We start from the raw sequence: 10,453 nt of genomic DNA, 5'->3' as shown, positions 1-10,453 counted from the left end.
TGTTGGCTGGGCTGGTGTCAAACTCCTGACCTCAGGTGATCCTCCCACCTCAGCCTCCCAAAGTGCTGAGATTACAGGCATGAGCCATCGCACCCAGCCGACAAGTTTTCCACAGAGTGGGTTGGGGGATGGTTTCAGGATGCTTCAACTGTGTTACATTTATTGTGCACTTTATTTCTATAATTATTACATTGTAATATGTAATTAAATAATTATGCAACTCTGCATAATGCAGAATCAGTGGGAGCTCTGAGCTTGTTTTCCCGCAACTAAGACGGTCCCATCTGGGGGTGATGGGGAACAGTGACTGATCATCAGGCATTTGATTCTCCTACGACTGGATCCCTCAATGTGCAGTTCACAATAGGGTTCATGCTCCTGTGAGAACCTAATGCCATTGTTGATCTGACAGGAGGCAGAGGTCAGGTGGTAATGTGAGCTAAGGGGAGCGGCTCTAAACACAGATGAGGCTTTGCTTGCTCACCTGCTGCTAACCTCCTGCTGTGTGTCCTGGCTCCTAACAGGGCACAGATCAGTACCGGTGTGTGTCCTGGGGGGTGAGGACCCCTGTTCTGTAGGACTGCTGGGTGGGTTTCATGATGACAGGTGCACACCACTGCACTCAGCCTCTCTTCCTTCTGCCTCAGCCACAGCTGGCACTTACTCAGCTCCATCCTCAGGAGAGATGCTGAAACCTCTTGTGCCTGCTTGTGCTGCTGTTGTACATTGTCATGACAGCCTGGCAGGGACTCCCCATTGAGGCTGTCAGTCAGACTTGAAGTCCATCTGTTGTTCTTTAAAAAAAAAAATTTTTTTTTAGACGGAGTTTCACTCTGTTACCCAGGCTGGAATGCAGTGGCATGATCTCGGCTCACCGCAACCTCTGCCTCCTGGGATCAAGCGATTCTCCTGCCTCAGCCTCCTGAGTAGCTGGGATTGCAGGCACCCACCACCATACCTGGCTAATTATTTTTGTATTTTTAGTAGAGATGGGGTTTCACCATGTTAGCCAGGCTGATCTCGAACTCCAGACCTCAGGTGATCCACCCACCATAGCCTCCCAAAGTGCCGGGATTATAGGTGTGAGCCACCGCACCTGGCCATGAAGTCCAACTGTCGTTCTGTCTCTGTTGTTCTTCAATTGGTCCAGAGTCTCCACCTCATTGTCAGTAAGTTTGATTAGAATCTGTCTGCATCTTCAAGACCATCAGTTAACCTAGCTCATCAAGGAGTTAGACCTCTAGGTAAGTATCTCACTGCTGAGACCTGGGAGTCTATCTCAGCTGACTCTGCCCTGTGCTGTGATGCTATGATGATTAACACCTGGTATCAACTTGACTGGATGGGGGATGCCTGGATGGCTGGTGAAGCATTGCTTCTGGGTTTGTCTGTGAGGGTGTTACCAGAGAAGGCTGATATTTGAGTCTGTGGACTGGGAGAGGAAGACCCACCCTCAATGTGAGTGGGCACCATCCTGTCAGCCGCCAGCATGGCTAGAATAAAGCAGGTAGAAGAAGGTGGGAGAAGCTGGCTTGCTCTTTGAGTCGGCTTCCTCTCTCTTCCCCTGCTGTGCCCATCACTTGGCTTCCTCTCCTCCTACCCTTGGACATCAGGCTCTAGGTTCTCTGGCCTTTGAACTCTGGGACTTGCACCAGTGGCCTCCCAGGGGTTCTCGGGCCTTTGGCTGCAGACTGAAGGTTGCACTGTTTCCTTCCATGGTTTTTGAGGCTTTTGGATTTGGACTGAGCCACGCTACCGCCTTCTCTCTTTCCCGGGCTTGCGGGCGGCCTACTATGGGACTTCGCCTTGTAATTGTGTGAGTTAATTCTCCCGAATCAACTCCCTTTACTATTGTGTTAGGCTGTTTTTTGTTTTTTTTTTCTTCCCCAAGACGGTGTCTCTTCTATGGCCCAGGCTGGAGTGTAGTGGCGCCATCTCGGCTCACTGCAAACTCCGCCTCCCAGGTTCAAGTGATTCTCCTGCCTCAGCCTCCCAAGTAGCTGGGATGACAGGCACCTGCCACCATACCTGGCTAATTTTCGTATTTTTAGTAGAGATGGGGTTTTACCATATTGGCCAGGCTGGTCTGGAACTCCTGACCTCAAGTGATCCACCCGCCTCGGTCTCCCAAAGTGCTGGGATTACAGGCGTGAGCCACCATGCCCAGCTGTTAGGCCATTCTTGCATTGCTATAAAGAGATAACTGAGACTGGGTAATTTATAAGAAAAGAGGTTTAATTGGCTCATGGTTCTGCAGGCTGTACAGGAAGCATAGCAGAGGTATCTGCTTCTGGAGGGGCCTCAGGAAGCTTTCAATCGTGGCAGAAGACAAAGGGCAAGCAGGTGTCTTACATGGCGAAAGCAGGAGCGAGAGAGAGCATGGCAAGGGAGGTATCACACACTTTTGAACAACCAGATTTTGCATGAACTTCGAGTGAGAGCTCATTTATCACCAAGAGGATGGCCCAAGCCATTCACAAAGAATCTGCCCCTAGGATCCAAAACACTTCCCACCAGCCCCCACCTCCAACACCGGGGATCACATTTCAACATGAGATTTGGGTGGGGACAAATATCCCAACAATCTCTCTCTCTGTCTCACACACACACACACACATATACATATATCCTATCAGTTCATTCCTTCTGGAGAACCCTGGCTAATACAGATTTGTGAAGTCCCTCAATATACCCTGTCCTAATCCCTGGATCCTGTGAATGTCACCTTATACAGCAAAAGACACTTAGCAGATGTGATGATGGATTTCAAGATGGGAAGAGCTCGTGCGGTAAAGAATTTGTCCCCCGTTCCTGCTAGGAAGCATCTAAGCCCTTGGAATTTTCCAAGTGCTGTGAGTCTTTATTATTCATCAGGGCCCTGGACCACACTTGGGTTTATATGAAGGGGTGGCTTAGGATGGGGGCGGGTCATGCCAGAAACATCAACCATGAGGGTTGGAATTTGCAGTCACTCAACCGAAAGGGGAACTGGAGATAAAGTTCAATCACACGGCCAATGATTCAGTCGATCCTGTCTATGTAATGAGACCCCACTAAAAACTCCCAAGGCGAGTATGCGTGGTTGGGGAATTCATGTGGAGGTCAGAGTGGAAGCAGGTGTGAGAGGGTCCAGCAGAAGAAAACATGGCTGCCAAAGTGTTCGAGTCCATTGGCAAGTTTGGCCTGGCCTTAGCTGTTGCAGGAGGCGTGGTGAACTCTGCCTTATATAATGTGGATGCTGGGCACAGAGCTGTCATCTTTGACCGGTTCCGTGGAGTACAGGACATTGTGGTAGGGGAAGGGACTCACTTTCTCATCCCATGGGTACAGAAACCAATTATCTTTGACTGCCGTTCTCGACCACGTAATGTGCCAGTCATCACTGGTAGCAAAGATTTACAGAATGTCAACATCACACTGCGCATCCTCTTCCGGCCCGTCGCTAGCCAGCTTCTTCGCATCTTCACCAGCATCGGAGAGGACTATAATGAGCGTGTGCTGCCGTCCATCACGACCGAGATCCTCAAGTCAGTGGTGGCTCGCTTTGATGCTGGAGAACTAATAACCCAGAGAGAGCTGGTCTCCAGGCAGGTGAGCGACGATCTTACAGAGCGAGCAGCCACCTTTGGGCTCATCCTGGATGACGTGTCCTTGACACATCTGACCTTCGGGAAGGAGTTCACAGAAGCGGTGGAAGCCAAACAGGTGGCTCAGCAGGAAGCAGAGAGGGCCAGATTTGTGGTGGAAAAGGCTGAGCAGCAAAAAAGGCAGCCATCATCTCTGCTGAGGGTGATTCCNACGCCTCCTCCTCCCGGCCCGCCCCAGCCCACCTTTTTGCCTCTTCACCAACACCCGAGGGGGGGATAAATAACGTGTGCTTCCGTCCATCACGACCGAGATCCTCAAGTCAGTGGTGGCTCGCTTTGATGCTGGAGAACTAATAACCCAGAGAGAGCTGGTCTCCAGGCAGGTGAGCGACGATCTTACAGAGCGAGCAGCCACCTTTGGGCTCATCCTGGATGACGTGTCCTTGACACATCTGACCTTCGGGAAGGAGTTCACAGAAGCGGCGGAAGCCAAACAGGTGGCTTAGCAGGGAGCAGAGAGGGCCAGATTTGTGGTGGAAAAGGCTGAGCAGCAGAAAAAGTCAGCCATCATCTCTGCTGAGGGTGACTCCAAGGCGGCTGAGCTGATTGCCAACTCACTGGCCACTGCAGGGGACGGCCTGATCGAGCTGCGCAAGCTGGAACCCACGGAGGACATCGCATACCAGCTCTCACATTCTCGGAACATCACCTACCTGCCGGCGGGGCAGTCTGTGCTCCTCCAGCTGCCCCAGTGAGGGCCCACCCTGCCTGCACTTCCGTGGGCTGACTGGGCCACAGCCCAGATGATTCTTAACACCGCCTTTCTTCTGCCCCCACCCCAGAAATCACTGTGAAATTTCATGATTGGCTTAAAGTGAAGGAAATAAAGGTAAAATCACTTCAGATCTCTAAAAAAAAAAAAAAAAAAAAACTCCCAAGGCTTTGTGAGGTGGCTCGTGCCTGTAATCCCAGCAGTTTGGGAGGCCTAGGCAGGAGGATCGCTTGAGCTCAGGAGCTCCAGACCAACCTGGACAATATGGTGAAACCCCGTCTCTACAAAAAATACAAACATTAGCTAGACAGGGTGGTGGCATGTGCCTGTAGTTCCAGCTACTCGAGAGGCTGAGAGGTGGGAGGATCACTTGAACCCAGGAGGTTGAGGCTGCAGTGAGCTATGATTGTGCCACTCCACTCTAGCCTGGGCAACAGGGCAAGACCTGGTCTCAAAACAAACACACAAAACACTGAAGCGGTAATTGGATCAATCCTGCCTACATACTGAAACCCCAATAAAAACTCAGGACACTGAGCTCAGTGGAGCTTCCTGGCTGGTGAACCCATCATCCTGGGAGTGGGAAAGATATAGAGAGAGTGATGTGTACTGATGTTATGGGGAAGGACACAGAAGCTCTGTGTTTGGGACCTTCCAAGACCTCACCCTACATATCTCCTCATTTGGCAGGTCCTGATTTGTATCTTGTTAAGAAAACTGAAATCAGGGACAGGCGTAGTGGCTCATGCCTGTAATCCCAGCACTTTGGGAGGCTGAGGCGGGTGGATCACCAGGTCAAGAGATTGAGACTATGCTAGCTAACATGGTGAAACCCCGTCTCTACTGAAAACACAAAAATTAGCCAGGCGTGGTGGTGGTGTGTGCCTGTAGTCCCAGCTACTTGGGAGGCTGAGGCAGAATTGCTTGAACCCGGGAGGCGGAGGTTGCAGTGAGTTGAGATCACACCATTGCCCTCCAGCCTGGGCAAAAGAGCGAGACTCTGTCTCAAAAAAAAAAAAAAGAAAGAAAGAAAGAAAAAAGAAAACTGAAATCATAAGTATAGCATCTTCCTAAGTTCTGGGTGTCATTCTATTGAATTATGGAACCTGAAGGGGTCATGAGAATTTGTAGGCAATTTATCAGAAATGTGGGTGGCTGGGGATCCCCAGACTTGTAGCTGGTATCTGAAATGAGAGCAGTCTTGGTAGGGACTGTGTCCTTAACCTGTGGGTGGAGTCTGCACTATCTGGGTGAATAGTGGCAGAACTGCATTTAGAATTACAGGAGGTCAGGAGTGGTGGCTCATGTCTGTAATCCCAGCACTTCGGGAGGCCAAGATAGGCGAATCACTTGAGCTCAGGAGTTTGAGACCAGCCTGGGCAGCATAGTGAGACCGCTTCTCTACAAAAATTTTTTTTAAAAAAATTAGCCAGGCATGGTGGCACACGCCTGTAGTCCCAGCTACCTGGGAGGCTGAGGCAGGAGGATTGCTTGAGCCTGGAGGACTGCTGGGAAGTCAAGGCTGGGAAGTCAAGGCTGCTGTGAGCTGTGTTCATGCTACTGCACTCCAGCCCAGGTGACAAAGTGAGATCCTGCCTCATAAAGAAAAAAAAAAAAAAAACCACAGGAGATCATCCTGGATTATCAGGTCAGTCCCTAAATGCAATCCTAAGTGTTCATATAAGAAGGCAGCAGGACCAGCCTGGGCTGCATAGTAAGACCCCGTCTCTACAAAAAAACTAACAAATTAGTTGGGTGTGGTGGTGCATGCCTGTAATCCCAGCTACTTGGGAGGCTGAAGTGGAAGGATTTCTTGAGCCCAGGAGGTCAAGGCTGCAGTGAGCTACGATCGTGCCATTGCACTCCAGCCTGGGTAACAGAGCGAGACCCTGTCTCCAAAAAAAGGTGGTTGTGAGGGGGATGCATAGAGAGATTTGATACAGAAGAAGTCATTGTCATGGCTGAAGGTAGATGCTACCCTACTGCCTTTGAAGATGGAAGAAGGGTCCAGGAATCAAGAAAGATGAGGACAACAGCTCTAGAAGCTGGAAGAGGTAAAGAAACATTTTTCTTTTGATATGGTTTGGCTGTGTCCCCCTCCCCAAATCTCACTTTGAATTGCAATAATCCCCATGGATCAAGGGTGGGGCCAGGTGGAGATAATTGAATCATGGGGGCAGTTTTCCCCATACTGTTCTTGTGGTGGTGTGTAAGTCTCTCGAGATCTGATGGTTTTATTTTTAATTTTTTTTTGAGATGAAGTCTTGTTCTTTTGCCTAGGCTAGAGAGCAATGGCATGATCTTTCGCTCACTGCAATCTCTGCCTCCTAGGTTCAAGCAGTTCTCCTGTCTCAGCCTCCCGAGTAGCTGGGATTACAGGTGCTGCCACCACGCCCAGGTAATTTCTGTATTTTTAGTAGAAATGGGGTTTCATCATATTGGCCAGGCTGGTCTCTTGGCCAGGCTGGTCTCAAACTCCTGACTTCGTGATCCGCCTGCCTTGGCCTCCCAAAGTGCTGGGATTACAAGTGTGAGCCACCGCACCTGGCCTCGAGATCTGATTTCATAAATGAGAGTTCCCCTGCACAAGTTCTCTTGCCCGCCGCCATGTAAGACATGCCTCTGCTCGTCCTTTCTTTTCCACCGTGATTGTGAGGCCTCCTCAGCCATGTGGAACTGCGAGTCCATTAAGCCTCTTTCCTTTATAACTTACCCAGCGTCACGTACGTCTTTATTAGCAGCATGAGAATGGATTAATACATCCTTAGACCTTGGTTTTTGCCCAGCAAAATCCATTACAGTAGTGGTGGGAAACAAACACTCCTCCAAACCAGCTGTGTCTGGAAGTCCAGCAGCCTGGTCCTCAGTCCAGTAGGCAAGTCAGTAGGCTCCTGGACTTGCCCAGTGCCTGCTCCAGACTGCAGGTATAGAGCGATCAGAGGATAGAGGGGTTGACAGGTTACAGTGGAAGATTTCCACCTGGCCAGGGAATGTGATGGTGTTCCTTCTATTTCCTGCTCAGCTGATGCTGTTATACACTCCAGTAGCCTGGGGGCTCCCAGCAGCCTGTAGTTCTAGACTCAGTTCCGCACAGAACTAAAAGCTGCCAACCTGTCACTCCCCTGTTGAACCTGTCTCCATGGGAAATTCTTGGAGAGCCCCTAACTCTCCGAGATGGAAGCAAGAAACTGGGAGTGTAGGGTGAATTCAGATCAAAAGTCCCTGGTTGAGAAAGCCAGGTTCTATGTAACATACACCCCTGTGTGAATTCAGCTATCTGTATACCTTCCAACCTCCCAGGCTTCCTTTTTTTTTTTTGAGACATGGTCTCACTGCATTGCCCAGAATGGAGTACAGTGACTTTATCAACCGGCGTGATCATAGCTCACTGGAGTCTCGAACTCCTAGGCTTAAGCGATTCTCCCACCTCAGCCTCCTGAGTAACTGGGACTACAAGCATGCACCACCACGCCCACTCTCCAAGCTTTTTTCTTCCTGGGACTTCTGCCTCCAAAGTCCTACCTTCCCAGCTTCATCTACTCAAATGCCATTGTCCCTTGGAAAATCCACCTTCTCTGGAATGCATTTCCTGACTGACCCATCCAATAGTCAGAGACCCTAGATGCATGGAGTAGAAGGAACCTGCTCGTCCCATCAGGGTACCCTGTCCCCCACCTGCCTCAAGGGCTTGTCTCAGGATGCCCATAATCTCCACAATGAGGTGACAGTCTTCCCAAAATGGGTGCCACCACTGCAGTATCTCAGGACGGTCCCTCTCCCCAAAGACAAAGATGGGCAAATGCACAGGTGTCCTCTCCACACATTCCTCCATTAAATTACTGGTCACTTTGTTCCTGTGCCCAGCTAGACCAGAATGCAGAGGTCCCAAGGGAAAGAATTGCATCTGACCCATTTCTGTGTCCCCAGTACCCTCTGAGCCAAGCCCCATGCCATGGACTGAGGAAGTAATGGTGTAGAGGGGGAAACTGCCCCTACCTTCAAGACCTCCCGGCCCAGTGCAAGTTACCCACCAAAGGTCAAGAGGTCACTGAGAGAGTCCAGGGGTCACTCGTGGGGATTAAACTAGGACATCTGGGATAAAGCATAGAAGATCTCGCTAGAACCAGGATCCTGGATTCATTTCTCAGATATTTATTGATGCTTCCTCAGGCTGCAAAAACAGCTCCTAGTTTGGTGGAAAATGCGAGAAAACCAAACAGTTCCAGTCCTTAGTCACCTAACCTTGGTTAGAGAGAGAAGTAGAGTCGTATCAGGGAGACTCAGGAGCAGGGATTTTGGAGCAAGTGGAGGTTAGGTTGGGGTGCGTGAGTGGAGTTGGGATGAGGTTGGCATGGAGGTCCCAGAGCCCAGGCACTGGATTGGACAGGGCTATGTTGGGCTGAGTGTTTCTGAGACTCAGTAGTGCTGGATGAGGAAGAAAAAACTCTTTGGTGATCAGCTCCAGGAGCCAGGGAGGTGAGAAGCCGCCAGGATACCACGTGCTGCAATGGGCGTGGCTCCGGGGTGCTGGGCGGGGTCAGCAGTTGTGCCTTTTCTCACAGATCCAGCCGTCCTTCTCGCTGTCACATGGTGCGTCGTTCCATAGCCCCGTGCGCAGCATCATGACACAGTCCTCACGGCCCCGAGCATCATTGGGCTCTCCCCGGTTCCAGTGGCTGCAGTGGTTGAGTGGGGATGTTGCTGGGAATCTAGACGGAGGATGAACGCGGGGTCCCGCCTTCCTCTCCACGCTGTAGCCTATTTATTGCTTGGGTCTACTCTAGACACCCCAGCTGTCTAACCTGAGCGTACACCTGGTATATAACTTTTTAACGCCCAGCATTTAACCTGAGGACAGTTCCTGGGGTCCAGCCTGCCCACGCCTAAGCGTGGAGCCCCAGCCAAGGGGTCTCTGAAATCTAGCCAAAGCATGTCCTCTAGAGTCTAACCTGTCTCCCTCCCCAGGTCTCACCAGGAGCCCTTCTCTCACCTGAAGCTGAGAGAGACTCCGTCCACCCACTGGTAGCCCTGAATCTTGCCCAGATGGCGCACAGCCCTCAGGCCCAGCCAGTAACCACGGCCACGTGTGTTCCGAGTCAGGAAGCCCTAGAAAGGAGGGGACGTCTGAGCCTGCAGTCTGCCCCGCCCCGCCCCACCGCCTGACCACGCCTCCTCCCTCTGCGCACCTGCTCTTCCAGGCCCCCAACGATCACCAGGTGAGCGCTGGCATTCGCGCAGTGACCCTGCGCCGCCGCCCACGTGGTCTTTGGCACAGAGAAAAAGTAGCAGGAGCCCTCGAAGGACAGCCACGACGTGGGGCACGGCTCGCAGGAGTCTGCGGGGTGGCGAGGGTCAGAGAGGTCGAGTGTTTCCAGGGGGAACGCACCGAGAGGATGCAGCGGGTAGGGGTTCGGCCCCGCAGGCTCAGGGGTGGAGACACAGAACCAGGCCAAGGTCCAAGAGAGTCAGGGTCCACTTACACCCTCACAGCCCGCCTCCCGCCCCTCGTGTTGCTCACTATTATGGAGCCTCACGGCCTCCAGCGCCCGGAACAGCTCAGTGCGGACGTCCTCACGGTTCCTGCTGGCTTCCGCCAAGCCCTGGGTCACTGCGGGGTCAACGGAGCGGGGATCAGGGTCAGGACCAGAGTCATGACTAGCTAAAGGTCAGGACCCCTGTCCGTGGTCATTGTGCCCTCGGTGCCAGCATCCAGGATGGCACAGGGTCAAGGGCGGTTACAACTGGGCGGGGTCCGGGTGTGGCCGATGCTGGGAGTCGCAGTCAAGGTCAGAGTGCAGCTTCAGGGTCAGGACAGGGTGCATGATCGGGGTCAGGGGTCAGCACTCAGGACGGGGTCGGGGTCCGGGGACACGGCCAGGACTTAGGGCTGGGGTCGCGTCGGGCACTCACCGCGCTCACGCAGTTCCCGCAGGGCGCTCTCCTGCTCCATCAGCTTCGCCTGCGCCTCCCCAAGCTCCGCGCGCGTGGTCTGCAGCTGCGCCTGCGTCCCGGAGCCTGGGAGTCGCCGGGTGAGAGGCCCGAGGGTGGCGAGGATGGGGCGGGACTTCGGAGACCAGCCTGCTCCGCCCCACCC

The 10,453-nt window shown here is 52.4% G+C and overlaps 2 protein-coding genes across 3 annotated transcripts in view; one reads left to right on the top strand and one right to left on the bottom strand.

The window, feature by feature from the left end:
• The first annotated feature begins 3,074 nt into the window (after positions 1-3,074).
• On the top strand, positions 3,075-4,501 carry LOC108534534 (prohibitin-like). Its single transcript, XM_017879956.1, has 2 exons — positions 3,075-3,750; positions 4,130-4,501. The coding sequence occupies exons 1-2, from the start codon at positions 3,145-3,147 to the stop codon at positions 4,340-4,342; spliced, it is 819 nt and encodes a 272-aa protein (XP_017735445.1). The 5' UTR covers positions 3,075-3,144; the 3' UTR covers positions 4,343-4,501.
• Positions 4,502-8,488: 3,987 nt separating this feature from the next.
• Positions 8,489-10,453, bottom strand: part of CLEC4G (C-type lectin domain family 4 member G) — a 3,808-nt gene continuing 1,843 nt past the window's right edge. The window contains exons 5-9 of one of the 2 annotated variants that reach the window (XM_017879954.1): positions 10,270-10,374; positions 9,878-9,967; positions 9,546-9,694; positions 9,350-9,465; positions 8,489-9,035 (exon numbers count right to left, since the gene is read on the bottom strand). In XM_017879954.1, coding sequence (XP_017735443.1) covers positions 8,897-9,035; positions 9,350-9,465; positions 9,546-9,694; positions 9,878-9,967; positions 10,270-10,374 — 599 coding nt within the window. In that variant the 3' untranslated portion in view covers positions 8,489-8,896. The remainder of the gene's footprint in view (positions 9,036-9,349; positions 9,466-9,545; positions 9,695-9,877; positions 9,968-10,269; positions 10,375-10,453) is intronic. The other variant, XM_017879955.1, reaches the window with a different exon arrangement.

This window comes from Rhinopithecus bieti, unplaced genomic scaffold, assembly GCF_001698545.2.
Source record: "Rhinopithecus bieti isolate Rb0 unplaced genomic scaffold, ASM169854v2 scaffold_10589, whole genome shotgun sequence".
NCBI classification, from domain to species: domain Eukaryota; kingdom Metazoa; phylum Chordata; class Mammalia; order Primates; family Cercopithecidae; genus Rhinopithecus; species Rhinopithecus bieti.
Note: the sequence above shows the minus strand (reverse complement) of the source record. Positions and strands in the feature narration are given on the sequence as shown.

Excerpts from the sequence above, each read along its gene's own strand:
- LOC108534534 (XM_017879956.1), top strand. The coding sequence starts at position 3,145 with ATGGCTGCCAAAGTGTTCGAGTCCATTGGCAAGTTTGGCCTGGCCTTA. Across the intron at positions 3,751-4,129 it reads CCAGATTTGTGGTGGAAAAG|GCTGAGCAGCAGAAAAAGTC; the intron begins GCTGAGCAGCAA and ends GTGGTGGAAAAG.